The sequence below is a fragment of the Leuresthes tenuis genome, unplaced genomic scaffold (genome assembly GCF_036924035.1).
Source record: "Leuresthes tenuis unplaced genomic scaffold, fLeuTen1.0.hap1 SCAF_10, whole genome shotgun sequence".
NCBI classification, from domain to species: Eukaryota; Metazoa; Chordata; class Actinopteri; order Atheriniformes; family Atherinopsidae; genus Leuresthes; species Leuresthes tenuis.
In genome coordinates, this window is record NW_027325364.1 from 15899055 (window position 1) to 15918051 (window position 18997).

General features: G+C 41.0%; 1 protein-coding gene across 3 annotated transcripts in view; it reads left to right on the forward strand.

Annotated features, from left to right (window-relative positions):
- The window catches only part of creb5b (cAMP responsive element binding protein 5b), a 38037-nt gene continuing 19040 nt past the window's right edge, over positions 1-18997 (forward strand). For 2 of the 3 annotated variants that reach the window (XM_072394423.1, XM_072394425.1), the window contains exons 1-5: positions 1-166; positions 4661-4738; positions 5015-5108; positions 6962-7083; positions 8614-8762. In XM_072394423.1, the coding sequence (XP_072250524.1) occupies positions 137-166; positions 4661-4738; positions 5015-5108; positions 6962-7083; positions 8614-8762 (473 nt within the window). In that variant the 5' untranslated portion in view covers positions 1-136. The remainder of the gene's footprint in view (positions 167-4660; positions 4739-5014; positions 5109-6961; positions 7084-8613; positions 8763-18997) is intronic. The other variant, XM_072394424.1, reaches the window with a different exon arrangement.

The following is an 18997-nucleotide window of genomic DNA, read 5'->3' on the forward strand; positions in this document are numbered from 1 at the left end:
TGACGTCACCCAAGGGTGACGTTATGCTTCTCTAAATAGATCGTATTGTAATCTTTTCTCAGTCCAACGTGGTTTCTTCTAAGCGAGTGCTTCACGTTTTTCTACACTTGTTTGGTAAGTTGAAAGCCGTGCCACCATGCAGAGGACCATGCACGAGCCTCTGCAGGTTTGTTGTCTTTGTTAAAGGCGATTCTTTTGACTTTTTCCTCCTCCTTTTTTTCATGCAACAGCTTGTTTTTGTCGTTCGCTTCAGCAGTCTTGGTGAAGATGTCTTTTTTTTTTCTTTTTCTCCGTCTTGCTCAAAACGAATTTACGCTGGAAACTAAAAGAAATACATATATATATACAGTCTCGAGAGAGTTTTGTTTGTGTGGCGGCGTTGTCATCTCACTTCGGGGTCCGTGCGCTGGACTGCTGTCCGTTGTTGAAGTTGAACGCGGAGTCAAGTGCCGCTGCTGCTCGGTCTGTCAGGTACCAGCGGAGACAAGTCTGCAGGAATTCACCCCAGGCCACTGTCAACCTCAGAACGGGTTAATGCAGGGGACGATATTCACTGCGCTTCACATCAGTCTGACATGCCTTCCGAGTTTTCTTTCAGCACTAAAGCAGTTGGACCTCTCCATCATTTTCGTGCCTGTCCCATCTCGGGATAAGGAGAGCCGGCGTCCGTCCCGGACTCTGCGTGCTGCAGTTCACCACTGATCGTCTGGAAAACGATAGCCCCGCTGCTTCTGCTGTCATGCCAGTTAAAAAGACAGAACTGACGCGTGTGTTTCCATGAAATTCACGTTCCCTTCTTTTTCTTGAATAGCAACATTACGTCATTCTGCAGGCAAGTCGATAGGCCTATTTGATTAACCGCTGAGATGTGGAGGGTTACTTTCAGTAAGCTTGTGCTGACGGGGCGCGCTTTGTGGCTGTGCCGCGAGAAAGAAAAGAAACGTGCTTTATTTATTTGATGGTTCTTTGGCCACTGTCATTGCGTTTAGGCTATGTGACTGACAGCACTGTCAATAACTACTTTTCCTCCATGCACGCCTTCAGTTATTGCCTAGACTCCCAGTCTTATTATTTCCCCTTTGGTTTGCTGCATTAATTAAATCTGAAAACAAGCCAAATGATGACATTTGCTGCCAGGGTGGATTTAAGTTGTATGTTCTATGCTTTCAGAAGGCATTTTGCAGATATGTTGTTCCTGTTTAGTAGGCTTTGAGTAACTGCAGTTCATATGAAATGTTTGGAAAAAAGCTGGAAGGAAAACGCAAGATTAAAACTCTCACTCTCACACACCTTCTTTGTTGCAAGAAGTGAGACACAAACATGCTTGCAGTTATCTTTTTAGATTTCAGTTAGCTTCAACCTAGAAATGATTAGCAGTGATACATCAGCTGTTTATCTCAGTCATCCTGAAATTGACTGAGTATTGTTGACGAAAGAAAAAATAATGGACAACACCTAATATTCTAAGCTGCAAAATAACACTGATGTGATCGTGCTTTAAACTTACCGGATAGCCTGTGTTATTCTGTAACTTTGGTTCAATTATACAGTGCAGATGCCTTCCTCGTTTTACACATGCTTGATTGCAGTCCGGTGGCTGATTGCACCAGTGAAATGTGAACTGCATTGAGTTTATTTGTGGATGTTTTTTTTTTTTTATGTGCTCAAGGTTGCCCCGGTAATGATTGTGCTAATGTAAGAAGGGGGTAAAATGACATCAATCTTAACACCAGTCCCACAGTCCGCACTTCACTTGCAGAAGTCTTGTTTCTCATTGTGTTTTTTGATACTGGGACTTCTTTCTCCTTTTCTGCAGTGGTGTTGAAACCTTTCATGTGTTTAGTTAGAGGAATGTGAGTGTTTGTTTTTTTTCTTACATTTTTTTCTGAGCTCTTGAGGTGTACATCAGCGTTTTTGTTGTCACACATTTGACTCAAGAGCAGAAGTTTGGGGCAGACATTGTCTGAGAGGTCCATGTGCCTTGCCTCAGGGATTGCCCTAATCCTGCCTTGAACTTGTGCTGTCAAAAGCCAAGGTTATGAGAAGCCGGAGATTTGAATTGCTCTGCAAGTTTGTGCTCGCTTTAACCCCATGTGCCTTTGCACCTCAACCCTACCCCCCCCTTTCCTCACCATATTGTTTAAATTCTAATGCGTGGTCCACCTGGAGAATTCCTCCCCAGTTCCTCTTGAAATCGAATGCCGAACCCTAATCCTTCCCCTCGCTCACATCAGGATATGGTTAATGTAAAGTGTAACCAAATTTCCTCAGCTAAACTAAAACATCTATATTAAATGTGAGCCAAGAGTCCTTTTTGTGGAAAGGGCGTTGAGTACTGATAATTTGAAGTGTGAAAGCTATTGGATAATTCACAGAGGCATTTGCAGAATTAATGGTTGAGAGTTTTATGTATCATATGGTTTGAATTTCCTGGTAAATGTGCTGAAATGATCAGATCCCATTTTAGAAGCAGGAACAGGAAGGTTAAAGTCTATTTTTTAGCATCGGCTTCAGTAGTGTTAGAATGTTTTTTGTTTGTAGTTACACTCCGAAGTGACATTATTTGTGTGCTTTGAACAATATATATTCTAATTGAGAATATGACAAAACAACCGGGCAACAAAAGTTGTGCAAACAGCTGAAAAGTTCACATTTAGAGATATCAAATGTGGCAGAATATGTTGGTTCAACACATGAATAATTCAGGCACTGGTTCTACTTGCTGTCATCCTGTGTTTAGTTTGGGCCGAGGGTTAGGACCAGCGGCGTTGGTCCTGTTTGTTGTGTCAAAGGAGACCAGGTGAGTTTTTAGGGGCCCTGTAGAAGAGACTGAGGGAACTGGTGAGAGAAAGAGAGAACAGGACTCCTTGCTCCCTGACAGAGAGACCCTGTCCAGACCCTGTTCTGCAGGCTTGGTCATGAAGTACAGCTTGTTAGGAAAACACCACTGCTTAGCATAACACAATATTAGAGTGTTTTGACCGTGCTTGAGGAAGTAGTCTGTACTCATGAAACAGACACTCATGTACATATAGTGTATAAAGTTATTCACGCTGGACACGTGAAATGTGGCACTGACTGGAGATACAGATGCGCTGTAGTTCTTGTCAGCTGACGGCGGCATGTGAGAACCAAACGCGTGTATTGGAAGTGTGTTATAAATGAGAATTATGTGGCGCAGTACCAGCCAGTCAAACTCAACTCAAATGACGTAATTCACTTGCACTTTGTAAGCTTTTGGTACAAATCCCACATCAGCATACTGACGCTTTTCTGTGTGCACGTTCAAAAGATCGTGCCGTGAGCTCAGCGCCGACTCAAAGCTGAAAATGGTCCCTATATTCTGCTGTGTGGCTGCTGCTGCTAAGTGAGAAATAGTAATGATAATCACTTAACATCTGGGGGAACATCTGTCTGAAGGTGCTGCACGTCAGCAGTGCCGACAAGTGACACTATCGTGCTGGACAGTCCCGATATGTTGAAATCTGAAATTTGCTTTCAGCCTGGTATACCGTAGTGATATAAAATATAAAGAATACTCGGACACGATTTTTACTACCGCACTTTGTGGCGTACGATGAAAATCTTTTTACATATTTATATAACTGAACTAAACTTGAATCTGTGTTCAATGTTGCCTGAACACAAATATTCCAGAAGAATATTCCTAAAAACCAAAAAGCCTCAGATCAGAGATGGCAAAATACATATCTGACCAAACTTCCACCTCCAGTGTTCGGCAGTATTGCCTTGGAATGTGCACCAAAGCGGACCACTGTAAAGTCTATTTTTTTTTTCTTTAAAGAAAAAGAATGTTAAAAAATCTTTACATTAGATATTTTAGATGGGAACGTAAGCTGTTTTGAAACTTAAAGGTACAGATATCTAAATGGCATGAGAAATGCATCGGATGCTGTAAATGATATAAGTGGGCAGCAAAGCTTTTAGATTATAAACTGTTGAGATCCACTTTTTTTATGTGCAATAAATGAGGCGTAAAGTTTGGAAACGTTTCATGTTGAATGTTAGTTTGAATGGGATGTTTTTCGTCTTGTGCAGGATTTATTTTTTTGGGAAGTAAATGAAGGGGGGAGATAGTATGGCCCATGCTCTTGTGTTAAAAGTTTCTGTTCTCAGACCAAATAAACTTCCCTCTCCTTCCCTCTTTAGCACGGCTGCTCAGACACAACCACCTCAACCTGATCTCACTCAAACATCTGTATCAACTGAATAAATGAATTCACGAATGCTACATGACTGAAACTTGAAAATACAGTGACTGATTTCATGCAAATGCCTTTTATTTAACATTCATTTTCGTTTTCCTTTTTTTTTTGGAACATTTTCCAAAAACTGCCAGACAGTAATTGTATTGCTAGCAATATATTATTTTCATTGTCAATCTATATTTGGAAATAGATTTAGAATTTGTTTATATGGCTTCTGGATGTGTGATAAGATAATATTTACTATAACTAGATGCTTTCTCAGTAAATGGAAGTTGTTTTGTTTCCCTGTTAATGACAACGTTAAATGTGAATAGCATTTTTTGCAGGCACTCACAAGTGCAGGAACTGTTGTAGGTGCCGTGGTATTTTGTCATGACACGAGCAGCGTATTTATTTCTCTATTTCTTCTTCTTTTTTTTTTTGTTTTGTAGTTTTATGAGACGTTTGCCAGAGTGATGAACTCAGACCACGAAAGGCCGTTCGTTTGCAACGCTCCTGGCTGTTCTCAGGTGAGTGTGTTGAGACCAAAAAAAAAAAAAAGTATACATATCTGAACGCGTGTGTGCAAGTGCCTGCCTGAGAATAACGCGAGAGTGATTGTAGATAACACTACAAGTTTAAAAATAGCTGTGGGCAGCTTTAATACCTGTTCATGATTATGTCTTTAAATGGAGATTGCATTATTTTAGCATATACTCAATGTACTGAGGTATTTGGCAATTTTATTATCAGTCACTAGAACGCACATTTGTCTCATACAATTCTTCTTTTTAAATTTTGACCAGCGATTCCCCACGGAGGACCATCTGATGATACACCGACACAAACATGAGATGACACTTAAGTTCCCCTCCATAAAGAACGACAACATGTTATCAGGTGAGTTATGCCTGCATCAATACAGACACGTTGGCCACTTGAGCGAGGCAGGTTTGTTTCAGACGTGGGCCAAGGTGACTCATGCACAGACACACTTGTCTATCATTAGAAACCTTTATGGCATGTCCTGAATAAGCTGTTCACAGTAATGTAAATCATATGAAGCGTTAGTTTAGTGCATATCACACGTGGACACTCCAATGGGACGCGAGACACTGACTTACAACCTGACAAATCAGTATGTTGTGCTAAATTTCTCCTCCTTATTGTTCAGGGTGTTAAGCTTTTTCTAGTCATTTGAAGTGACAGTACTTTACAGTACGTATGGAGTTGGAGTGAGATATTTATCTGGAGTCAAGTGTCAACCCAAGGCTGATCCATACATATAGATCTCCTTTCCTAGAAGAGTCCATACTTCACTGGCCATTCTCAAGACACTCGAGTGAACCGCTGGGGCCAAACTAGAACGTGTCCTCTTTATTATTTACAGAGTGGACAGCAGGATCAGATTTTCTAGGCCAGGTGTCTTTAAAGCATCCTCTCTGAGTTACAACTCTGATTACTTCTCTTATTTAGATGTTAAACTCAGGAGAAATTAGTCAGTGGTTATGCTGTTCTTAAGTTACAGCTCAGCCACACATGGTTACATGGGAAAATGGTTTATTCTTTAACTTTCAATATTGTAATTGCTGCCCTGAACTTCATCTAAAAATTTATACTCATTTTATACAGCTTTTATACAGCTTTTTTCAATTGAAAAGGTCTACTCTGCTTAAAACACTATTTTGGGTAGACAGGTCATGTTGAAAGTTCGAGTCAATCCTCAGTCTAGCCCAAATGGATAAACAGACCATGAAGTATGCTTTTAGCCTTTGAAACAACCGTGATCCTAAAATCACCTTCAACTGTCTGAAATATGATATGTGTGCACCCCCCACAACGTCAAGTCGAATACCGCAGCTTGACTGACCCAAACAAATGAGACCCCCACCAATATGGTGGGATCTGCACTTTGTCAGCTAAAAATGGGGCTGTCAAGGGTGCATCTGCTTCTCTCTGAAACTAATGGGAAGTTATGCTTTCTTTAAAATCTATGTGTGAGAGTACTGTACATTATGTTTATTGGATCTCCATTTGCCTGCATAAACTGCTGGTGTAGGCCCACATCGATAAATAGGCTAAATAAAAAGCAATATGAACTTGTGCAGAATCAGTGAGGCTAGTACAAGTTATTAGCAAACAGATTTCACTAATAATCAGAAACAAACAGTAAATGTATCTGATATCAGTACGACTGCATTTACAAATGTGTGCTATTCTTTATTGTTCTTAGATTTCTCAACACTCAACACTTTGTAGATGCAGATATTTGCATATTGCTGAACCTGTTCGCTTAAAACACAAGCGGTTGATTGACACTCTGTAAGGCGTTGTTTTTTTTTTCATTGCCTATCAGTTTCAACATGTTCCTCAACTGTCTGTTACTTTTCCAGCTTTTTTGTTGGCCCCATTCAACATTTTTGATGTGTGTAGCAAACCCAGGGGTTCAAAATGAGATAATATTTTCAAACAAGTAGTAAAATGTCTCGCTTTCGATATCTATTATGAATAAAACTTCCAGAGATTTGCAAAATATTGCATGCTTATATTTTCTTTTACATTTTACTAAACTTTTTTCAGTTCTTCAGGTGTGACCTGCAGATGGAAGTTTGGTATTATTTCCTTTTTATTCTTTCCAGATGAATAAAAGATAGGCCATTTAGAATAATGAAAATATGTCCAATATTAACCCCAACTGATAGCTATGCCTGATTTCAGAGGTAAACCTTGACCAACTCTTCTTTGTTTTCCAGACCAGACGCCCACACCTACACGTTTCTTGAAGAACTGTGAGGAGGTGGGATTGTTTAATGAACTGGACTGCTCCATTGAGCAGGAGTTTTGCAAAGCCCAAGAAGAGGAGGACAGTAAACAGGTATTGCTACAAAAAGAACAAAGCCTCTAGCTGAAAAAGCCAGAAAAACCCAAAGCCACAGCCATCCGCAGGGGTTAGGTTTGGCGGTTGTGAACTCTTATCTAGTGTGATCATCAGCTGCTTCACAAATAGCTGCCCACACTCTTTGACCTGGTGAAGCAGTCTAAACAGATCAAAAACACATAGACCTCATATAACTGCATCTGCTCACTTGTCAAAAAGCCGATAACTGCAAATGTTTATATACCTCCAGCATTTCTGATATATTTTCTCCTTTTTGTCTCACTTTGTCTAACATACCCATGTGTTGCACATCTACATTTGTTTATGCCCCAGATGCCACACTCCATGATCCTCATTTATCTTGTCAACAGTGACAGACAGGGCTAGCATATGGAGATTTGTCACCAACCACAGGTGAAGTGAGCAGAGATCAGGTTCTTCACCTGTAACTTCAAACAGCTCTCCAGCCATCTTTCAGGGAGGGAGTCGTATTTCTTCCCAGAAATAATGCCAGACCCCTGAGACAAGTTTTTGGCAGCAATAGCAAGACCAGACAGACTGGCCAGACACGCTTGCATGAGAGCAGAGTCCTAAAGATTTAACATTTGTCAAAGGACATTATCATTTATGCATTATAGATCTGCCCCGAGGCACCCTCACCTAAAACATGGGTACTAGTCAAATCACCACAAGACAGACAGCTTATCTAATGTCTGGAAAGATATGTAGTGCATACTGTAGCTAAGCTGTTGTCTGGGAGGTTTGGCTCTGCAGCTCATCTGTGCTCAGGTCAACCTTGTCTAGCCTGCCCAGCCTGTGTGGTTTATGATGGGAGTCTTTGCTAAGTCAGCAGGAAGCGAGTCGGAGCAAGAAGCTGTGGAAGTGTAATGCACAATAAGCAGAGATAAAGAGTAAAGGATTGAAGCTTGTGGAAAGATTTGAATGGCTAGTATCAGTGAAAAATAGTCATGTATTAATGGATTACACAATGCTGCAGTATTAGCCGGCGGGTGAGTGAGTTTGACTGTATTCTTTTAAATACCTGTTCATTTATACGGTAGTGGCTGAAAGCGGATTAGTTAAACTGACGGTTAGTTTTATGTCACTGTGTTTCTGTTAATCATGAGAAGGACACTATTGATGTTTTTCATTCACTTTATTTCAGTGGCAATTGATTTTTGCTACGGACAGGTTCATTTTCAGTTTTGTCATGCAGCCAGAAAACCTCCATGGGAGATTTACAGTATTGTTCCATGCAGTGCAGAGGTATTTTAGAGGTAAAATGTATACTTATTACTTATGACAGAGTCGAAAAGAAATTTGCAAGAGAACCTGGTCTTTATTAGGCTGAGTGCAACACAGAAAAGCTTGGAGACGATAGTTTACGTCAATCCTCCTCACACATTAAAGTTTGAGGACCAAAGCCCGAACAACTGAACTGCTGCACAGTCATGCTCCGAAGTCTCTCAACAGATTCCTGATTTTGTGTACTCAGCCTTTGCTCTTTTCCTCTCTTCTTCTTTGCAGAACATCTCAGTCCATGGCCAAGGCCAGCACCAGCAGTCCCATTCACGGATGGCCAATCATGACACCAGCATAGTGATCCAGCAGGCTCTGCCTTCTCCTCAGTCCAGCTCTGTCATCACTCAGGCTCCATCCACAAACAGACAGATAGGGTGAGTGAGCCTCAAAGCCAAAGGGGAAAAAAAAAATCCAATGACACATCAACAAAGTAAATTAAAATGCAGGGAGACTGTAATTTTATTTGACAAAAAAAATGAACAAATATACTTTAGTAGCTTTTCTGCTTTCATTACCATGGGGTAGAGGCACTGCTGAGAATTTGCTGACAGATTAAAATCTATCTGACAAGTGCCAGATTGTATCCTCTCACCTCAAGTGTGCCCCTGTTACAGTGACAGCCTTAGGCTCAGCCTGGTCTCTTTGTGTTTGTGCTGGCTGTCATCCCTCCATAGTCTCTGAGGTAATGTCAGTGTTTAGTTACATTTGGAACAGTGTATGTGGGGTTGACAATTCATGTTTTGCTGTACATTCAGTATTGTCCCAAAGCAGAGTATGCTAAAGAGGGTCCCAATGGACCAGATGAGGTCATTGTTGAAGCCTCGGTCGTGACTGCTTCTACAACGGTTTAGCATTTCATGCTCCAAAATAGTTCTTTTCAGTGTATGGGAATGTCAGCCCCCTTACAGCATTGTTTCTATAATCCCTTTGCAAATATGAAGATATGTTAACAGCAACATGCGTAGTGTGCTATTTTATCATCATACTCAGTCATGAGTATACATATATGCATGCTATATGTAGCGAGGCTGCGTGGCATTGATTTTTTTAAAACTCTGCCAACTGTTAGGGGCCAATCTCCTCTTTGAGCATGACACCTTTTCTTTTTTGTAGCTGTGGTTTGGCTTCTACATCAGGATCAAATCATTAACGCAGACGTACCTGTTACCCTTATGAGGATGCTCAAATAACCTTATTCATTCCTTATGCCTTAACCCCAACCACCTTCAGACTTGTGCCAGGACTTTGTCACTGTAAACCAGGCCTGTGGCAAGCTAGTTAAACATTGAGATGGCTCAGTGTTCAGCCAGTCCTGTGTCAAGGTTGTCCTGTGTAGATTTACAGCTGGAGGAGCTGGTGAATATTGGATGGGAGGCCCATCACTAAGCCTGACTGACACCTCGTCAGGCTCTTTGTCGAGCAGAGGGATGGAATTTCATCCCCTTGGAGGAGCAGCAATCACTGCCAGTAACAGAGACTTTGCTGGGCCTGCTTCACCTGAGTTTACCTGTCATTAAAAACTCCTTCCCTCGCTAAGGCACAGACTTGCAGCTTCACCCTACAGACTGTAATGATCATAAAGCCTTCCATGATTTGTTGAGATATCAGTGGTGTTACTGTTTTTTAACATCACTTTTAAATGTGGTTGTTTTGCCAGCCACTTTAATTGCATCTCAAGTCTCAGCTCCACTTATCTGTCACATATTGTTTGATGAAGGCTCTAAGCAGCCGATGCATGTGCTGAGCCTGCAGGAGCGTAACTTGTTTACACGGATGGTGGAATCCTGACACATGAATAGGAAGAGAAGATTCACATGAGAGAAAGCTGAGCTGGAAATGTTCATATCAGCAGGAAAATGGACTGAGGAAACCCCTCCGCTGAAAAGCAGTGCTTCCACAGGAAGCCATTACCACTAACAGAAGCACAGGGTCTCTTCACAGGAACTTCCTTCTCGGAGATCATGCTGAACACTTCACAAGCAAGCTGTGCTCTCTACTGAAAGACAGTTAGGATTAGTGATACCCTATGACACATGTTTTAATTGCCCTGTTATCCTTTCAAGCCAGTAAAACGAAAGTCTTCAGTGATTTTCAGTGTCTTTGTTGACAAGTGTTTCATATAAAAGTCAAAGCACAGGTTCCTGCTGTGCATCTTAATAACATAAAAGACAGACGAAGAAACAATTCTTCTTTCAAGTATAGTAAGGTATGTATATGTGTGCCCATAAATCTTTTAATCCTGACACACTTGATGGAGCTTTGCTGTGAATGTATCTCTAAATGAGACAAACAAAATCAGTTTAATCTTTCTTCCATCTGCTTCCTCGTTTTGTTCCTCTGTGCCACTGAGTGCACAGCGTGAGCATCCAATGAATTAGGATAACAAGTCATTTTCATTGCTCCACAATGTTTACTAAAGAGCTTTGAGGCTTGGAATCAATTAGGATTGGCTTTCCTCAAGTCCATTTACTTTAGGATTGAGCCGGGCTTGCAGCTGTGAAACCTGAGGACCTCTTTCTTCGTCTTTTCCTCTCCCTCCCTCTGCTCTGAGTCCTCAAACAAGGTCTTTGGGGAGCTGCGCTGACACAAGCCAGCGTTAAAACCAGGCATAAGAAACAGCCAGCAGATCTTAATGTCACGGCTATCATTATCATACAAAGGGAGGCGGTGTCCAACTCTTCAGAGTGTTCTCTGCTTTTCGATTATAAACATCTGGTGCTGAGTTATTTCAGAGGTAAACGCGTTGGACATTTCCAGCCAACCATGTGAGATACAACATTTTGTAGAAACCTCAACCTTTTGACTTGTAAGTGGAGATCTGCGAATTAATGGGTGTGGGCACAATACATTAAAATGACATTTGTCTATTCCAGCTCAAAAAAAGGACTGCAGTCAAGCTGTTTCCATTACAAAGCACTAAAGCTAAATGCTGCTGTTTTAACTAAGTGATTGCTGTTTAGATGTAGAAAACTATCAGTTCATCAGTTTATGATGATGCATTATTTAAATATCGGTCCTAATTTAGTCTCTGTTTAAAGACAGGCCTCTTTGTTTGGCTTTTGATACTTCTTTAATTGCCTGAAGGAGACATTTCATTGACAAGTAAAGTAGACTTTGCGGTTGTAGATGTGAACGCCTGCTGAAACATCATCGAGCAATAAACTGAACTCAAAGTTGCTCCTGATGACAGGCTTGCATGTGTATGAGTGGGTGCATGCAATACACTTTGTTAAACAGTTTGTTGGACATTACTAAGGTTAAAAGATGCTAAATACAATCATATGAAAAAAAAGTATACCCTGTTTTAAATCTAAGGTTTAATGTATCAGCACATAATAATGGTCCTTTGATCATTGCTCTGTTGCACAACCCCAATTCAGCCAAGCTTTAGCTATCGGACAGATGGCATCGTATTTGACTCTCAAAGACTTTGGTATATAGAAGAGTTCTTGGTGGACTGCAAGGTGCCCAAGTCCTATGGTTGCAAGACAAGCCCAAATGATCAGCTCTCTATCATAATGTTTGATAACTGGTATGAGGTGTTTGTGTTGATATGCTGTGTTTGGTTTTCACCAAACATGTTCTGTGCATTTGGACCAGATATACCTACTTTTGGTTTGTCTATCCAAAAACTTGCTGGGATTTCCACTTCTGTGTAGATTGTCAACTGTCTGGAATGTTTTCCACTTGTTAAAAATATTTCTCTCCAAAGAATTATGGAGTTCAAGTAGTTTGGAAATGGCTGCATAATCCCACCCACATTGATGGGCAGCAACATTTGTTTCTTTTATATCATTGCTTGTGTCTTTTATGTTTTGCATTTTGTCAAAGCACACCTGGATGCTCTACACCAGCAAACTGCTGCACATGCTGATGATCAATTAGTCAAGAGTATTTGATTAACAGCACCTAGCTGTTCTTTACCCCTCTAATTCTCATGGACGCACTTAGGGTGTATACCACACACTGTTTTACCACTGTATACCACAGACTTTTTGCATTTCGTCTTTTTCATGAATAATGACACAGCTGTTTTTATTTTCTTTTTCACAAGAATTTAAGTACAGCACAGTTCCCATTTACTCTCACTGTGTGAACCTAAAAGGTACAACTCAAAACCACTGACTGTTGATGTCAGATGGTTTTGGTCTGTAACCATCTTAACAAACACAGTTTTGACTTTTCCTTGTCTTGCTGTACTCAGAAGCACAGGCATCAGCAAAGCCAAAGCCCACAGTGGTAATGTTCTCATCAGAGTTTGTTTTTTTTTCCCCTTAATAATACTTTAAAGGAGAGATTAAATAAAGAAGGGGAGTTAAAAGAGAGGAAAGCAGAGAGCTTTAAAAGCTAGACACCTGCATCTGTGGAGAGAAAAGAAAGCAAACCATGGCCATGCACAGCATCGTCAGGAGCACCTGCAGAAACATAAATGGAAATAAAACCCACAATAAACAAACAGCAACAACATCCCCAGCAGCAAGTATATGAGAACGAAAGTCACTGTAGTTACTGATTATTAAAGCCAAAAACCACATTGTCACAATGGGGTGAGCATGTGTGGATTTTATGCCAAATGCATGCTTTACATGAATTGTGTATAGTAAGTTTTGAGATTTTTAAAAGAAGGAATTTGTCTAATTGATTCTTGTGAAAATGTGACCCTGAAAAATGTACTCGACGCTCATGTACAGATGTATGTGCAGGTTAATGGACTCTACAAACAGCATACTTTTATCATTGATGGACCTTGCATTAGGCTCAGTGAGGCTTTTTTTCTAATATGTAGAACCATTGAGGACGTAGCCTTTATGTAAATTTGTGCCATTTTTCGTTTCTTTTCCTGATTGCTATGGACCTACGTGCATATTTGATAAAGTAATAAAGCAAAGTAAAAGCGAAATAGTTGAAAGCAATTCACAATTATGGTTCAGTGCTTCAATGTAGCGTCTTTCTTCCCTTTTTCTAGAAGGAGGATTTATATCTTATTTGTGTTGTTGGTGATGCATATAATGTCTCATCATTGTGCAAAGCTTTGAAGGAAGTCAATTCGTGGTTTTGTTTCCCATGCTGCTTTAAATGCACAGTGTCTTTCACACCTCGGGTACCTACCTACTTGTGGTCCTTGTTTTTGCCGTTAAGGGAAGTTGCACAAATAGATGCTGGTCGTCATGCTTTCTGAATAGCAGGGTTTCATGCAACATGTAGGCTGTTTTTGCAAACAGATTTGGTGATATGCTGTTTAGGATTTGTTGTTGGTTATTGGTTTCTTGTAAACGTGTTCTGAAAGCACTTTTTTTTTTATCAATATACATTTTGGTCTTTATATCAGTCCATCATTGTTGATAGATATGATGCGGAACTATAAAATGAGTTCAATCTACGTGTTCTCTATTATATTCAGTGAACTTTGAACCTGATGAAATATTCTTTAATTCATAAATACTACTTATGCAGTATGCAAAAACACAGTTGCTCATAGTTTTGATCATCTCTTATGCAGAGGTCAATTGCATATCACTTTTAATTGCTGAGTGCAAAACATTTTTTTTTCCATGCGTATGATAAAACTGTGCTGATTAATCTATGCGCCATGCCAGTGTAAGAGCAGCAAAAGAATGAGGCTTTCCTCAGAGAAAACTTAACCTCCTAACCTTTTCAACAATTCAAACAAAACATCTTATATTATTGTTTATGATTAGATTGCATTCACAAAACTGTGATAAGGAGGGAGGTCCATCCTGAGTGCAGGAGTATAGGACCTTTACAAAATGCTCAAGTTGCCCTTATGCACTGATTTGATATGACAAATGCTACTTTCCACAATTAAAATTGAGCTCTGTGTGTATGAATTGTGGGTCTAATGTAGAATTATTAGGTAGTAGGTAGACAAATGTTTACAGAGTAATCAATTGCAAAAATGTAAAAAGAGAGAAAGCAGGATGTACATCTGACCTGAATTAAGATGAGCTCATTGTGTACTGCAGTGGGTTTAATAGTGCGTTTGTAGAGGAACGCCCAGACTCTATTCCCTCTCATTCCAGCGGGTCTGTGTCATCCCTGCCCCAGGGCCACCACACATGCAGGCTCCTACACAAGCAACTCACACACAGGGATGTGCCTCGCAGCTTCAGGGTGCGCAAGCATCAAAACATGGGGAAGTGTGGAAAAGGGGGATCAGAGGTGGACAGAGAAGAGGAAAATGGGATCAGAGGTATATGAAAGAGAGGAAGAGGGTATTAGTAGGTAGATGGAGAAAAGGAAATGAAGGATCAGGTGGGTGGAGAATAGACAGAGAAGAGGTGGAAGACATAAGTTCTATACCACGTCGTGTGGGGGGAGAGGATAGAACACGTCTGCACACGGAAAGGAAAAGATGGATCATGTTTGGGTGGAAGCATGGACAAATTTGCATAAGGAGAATGAAGGTGCGCAGATAAATGTGCTGAGATTATGAAAAGACAATGAAGATGGGGAGTATAGAGCAATCAGGTGGCAGGATTTAGGGAAAGTAGTTGGTGGAGGACCAATAAACAGACAAGTTTTAGATGAAAACACACAGGGAGAATGTAATTGAAAGTGAAAGGATCTGTGTTTGCCAGCTGTTACAGAACCAGTCAGGTACTGATAACAGATACCAGGTTGGCTTGAAAAAAGAAGACCGATAAGTTTTCCTGATTCTCTGCTGATGTGACTGTACTGCCATGCTTTTCATGAAAATGAAAGGCAACCCATATTTGCTGTCCTTTGCCAACAGCATCTGAAGAATCAAAACAATATCATATTTCATGAATAAGTACAGCAACACTCGCGCTAATTTGCTCCAGAGTATCATTCACAAGCATTCCTCAACTGTGCTTTGGCATGGATTTACTCAGCTTGAGGCACCCTGATGTGAGGACACCCCATCCCAGATCCATCCCAGTAAAGCACCCTCCCAGTATCTATCTCCTCTCTAGCTCGCTAATAAAAGTCAGCATGTGTCGTAACCCATTACGGCTGATTTATTTGATCAGATTCGTATTATTTCCTCAGTCCAAACCCCATGGCACTCTCCTCCCACCAGTGATTAAAGGCAGTAAATCAGGGGCAGGTCCTGTGTAGTGTTTACTCAGAGAGCCAGGCAGCTGCAAGCTGTTTGAGGCCCTTGTTTCTCCCTGTGTTTACCTCCGTTCCCATGGTGACTGCACCACCATCTCCCAAATGTCTGGAACTTGGCCCTGGGCTGTTTTGGTTACGTTCAAAAGTTTTTAGCTGCTGTGTCTACCCAGAGCTTGCAGTGACTTCACCAAGCGAGAAGCCAGTGCAGTGATGTTGGATGAGTCGAGGAGGGAAAGAGAGGGAAAAGTGAGAGGAGGAGAGGAGGGAGGAACAAAATCAAGGGGTAGGCAGGCACTGGGTGGGGGGAGGGCGAAAAGCCAAGAGCATTACATCATTGCTGGAGCAGAGTCAAAAAGGGAAGGACGTGAGTCAGTGGACTGACTGCACCTCTCTCCTTCTCTCGCTCCTTTTGGATGACAGCCAAGCCTCTTGTGTTAAAGTCCCCAGTGCTTGAGTTGGAGTTGGGACTGTGAAGACTGGGACAGTAAAGCTTAGTGTGTGTTCAGACTGTAGGGTCTGTAGGTTTGTAAGAGGGACTTGAGTAGAGGAATGAGCGGTCCAGAAGAAAGTTATGGAGGATTAGCAGAACAATGAACGATTGTCATTTGTGCTCCACTGCAGAAAGAAATAACCAGGGTACCTTCAAGAAACAGACTTTGGAACAAGCGAGCAGAAAAAGTAAAAGAAGGATTCGGAGAGGGAAGAAGATCTAGTAATGATGTCATGGTGGTGTGAAGGTGGATTGGGGGTGGTGGTGGTTCCTGGGCGGGGATTGTGGAGGAGAGCTGGGTTGAGAGCGAGGCACTCGGTAATGTGAGAGTGCAGGGTCAGGACTGCAGAGTGTCTACCTGCTCTCCCTTGGGGCCCACAGCCCAGGCTTTTATCAATCCCCTCAGTGGAGCTGTGGCCTGTTATTATTCACTGATATACATACACACACAAGTTCACACACTCCCTATTCAAACTGGCATGTGCATTTATTCACACTCACTCTTGTTATCATTCTATTCATTGCCAAACAGATCTGGAAAATTCACTCCAGAGAACCAAAATCATGATCACATACTGTATATAGATACCGATAGTGCTGCATCACAACTTAAAGTACGTTGAAGCCAACAATTATTTCTATCGTTTAGATCTACTGTTATCTTAAATGCTTTCACGTAGTAGGGCTTACAGTAGTGTTTAATTTGGAGTTTAACAAATAAGGGAGCACAAGCAACAGCACCCAACATGACAGATTTCATAAGAAGCAGGAAACGTTGTCTTTTTAGAGGCTGAACTTTTGATTTCACTTGACAGCTGTTGCTAAACAAGTTTCTGTCAGATAACTGATCAATTCAACAACTATTTTTTTCCCTATGCAACGAAGACCGTAACGCATCTGAAAATATTCATCATCTCCTCATCCCTTTTTGATAATTTCTTTGATAAGTTAAGGTCTCGCTCACTAACATATCTTTGTCTATCAGCAGAGTCGGCACAAAGCTCAGTTAATCCAGAGAGGATGTGCTGTCAGATGCGAGTGTTGTTTTTTTCCCTCCACTGAAGAAACACGTTGCGTTTTGGTGCGTGTGGTGATGACAGACACAGCGTTTTGTGTTAGCATTGCTAACAGGCAGGTGCAGGAGTACAGCCTGTACAGGCTTCAAAGGAGTCTTTCTTCTCGAGAGAGCAAGAGCCGAAAATACCTGTAATATGTCGTGCCTTTTTTTTCCCCTCTTGTATATTTATTTGCGTTTGCTCTGTCTGTGTAGTACTACTGTAACTCTTCATCTATGGATCATGTGTGAGTGAAATCAGGCTGCTTCATCTGTGGAACATATATATCTCATATGATATGGATGCTTAAGAATGACCATTAAATGAAACGGAGTTTGTTTAAGTGAGCAGGATAACACAGGTAACAAAAGCAAAACCAAAGTGAATGTTTAAACTTCGAGTACTGAGACTGAGAGCGTTATGGTGTGGTATTTAAAAAAAAAGTTATAAAATTGATTTATCCCTTATATTGGGATGAAGAAGGGAGAAAAAAAAAAGAAAATCTTGTGCAACATCTATAATGTTTTTTTTTTAAAAAAACACTCGTTAAGGAGTTACTACACTGGATTAAAAAAAATCCAGCAAGCCAGTTTTTATCCACAAAATCAACAGCATGTCAGTGCCACGTGACTGTTATTTTAACTTGCTCAACACTGGCAGAGTTTGAACGTTGAGGGAAACTGTGTTGATGTAGTCTGCAGCCACACTACATACCTCATTGTACTTTCATGACTTTTCCCATGTGGAAATGTTTGGATTCCCAATGTTGCTCAGATGTCATATGTGCTGTTAAATGAGTGTGATTGTGATAAATTGGGATGTTGGACGAGAATGACAAACAGTCAGGATGGTAATGGTCCTGTGTGTGTGTGTGTGCGTGTGTGTGTGTGTGTGTGTGTGGAGCAATCTAAAACGTCTGGAGCATAAATGCACATATTTAGCTGTGGAAAAATACAGGTATTTATTCAGGTGGTGGACCATTTGCTCTGGAGCACCCCTCCATTTGGCCATCACTCCTTCACCACTCACTATTACGGTAATCCAGGCGAGATGTTGTCAATTGATTACATGAACTCATTCAACACACAGCTAACCCAAATACTTCTTGCTTGTCCTAATTTTTTAATCCTCAAGGAGGCCGAGCTGTATTGAGTGTCGAGCAGTAACGTTCATCCTCATGATGCTGATAACTGGACCATTATTGATTCTTCTGCTCCTCCAGGTTATTAAAGAGTCGTGTAGTTTGTGCTGTTTTTAGGCTGAATAGTAACTGTATGCGCATGGGTCTAGTGACATCGTGCAGCTGAGAGTTAGTGTTCTCAGAAGCAGGGATTTGGTGGCAGTTGTATAAATGATGTCATGGTATACAGATGTTGGTGGTGTGGGTGTTTGGATGCCAGTGACTGAGAAAGAACTGTTGTCATTAGTTTAAGCTTAGTCTGGGCCTCTGTAAATGTGATTTATTGATGTGGCAGAGAGTGTGGATAGGCCTGTTGGTCCGCACATGGTTTTGTGGTCACTGAAAGAGATTTTCCCCACAGGGCCTACACTGCTGTGGCAGTTTCTAAATGTGATTCTCTTTATGCTTATCCCATGTGGTTGTTAAGACAAATATTACTCAGTCAGCATCACCACCTTCATTATTTAGCCTTTGCAGTACAACAATTGTAATTGTTTAAAGTGCATTCCAAAGCTCCCATGATGTCTCAACTTAAAGTGCAGCAGGACTTCTTTCTGTTCTGAGTTTGTAGCTGCAGAAACTGAAAAAGATGTGGGGAACACGTGTGTGTGTGTGTGTGTGTGTGTGTGTGTGTGTGTGTCTCGCTTTAGTCAAACCTCTTTTCCAAACATGGCGCTGCAGCCAGCTCAAATGTTTCTGAAATAACTTTTCACCAGAAATACACATATCCTGAAATATCCTAAGATTTCTCTTTGTGTGACATTCATCGTTTGTTTTTGGAAGATT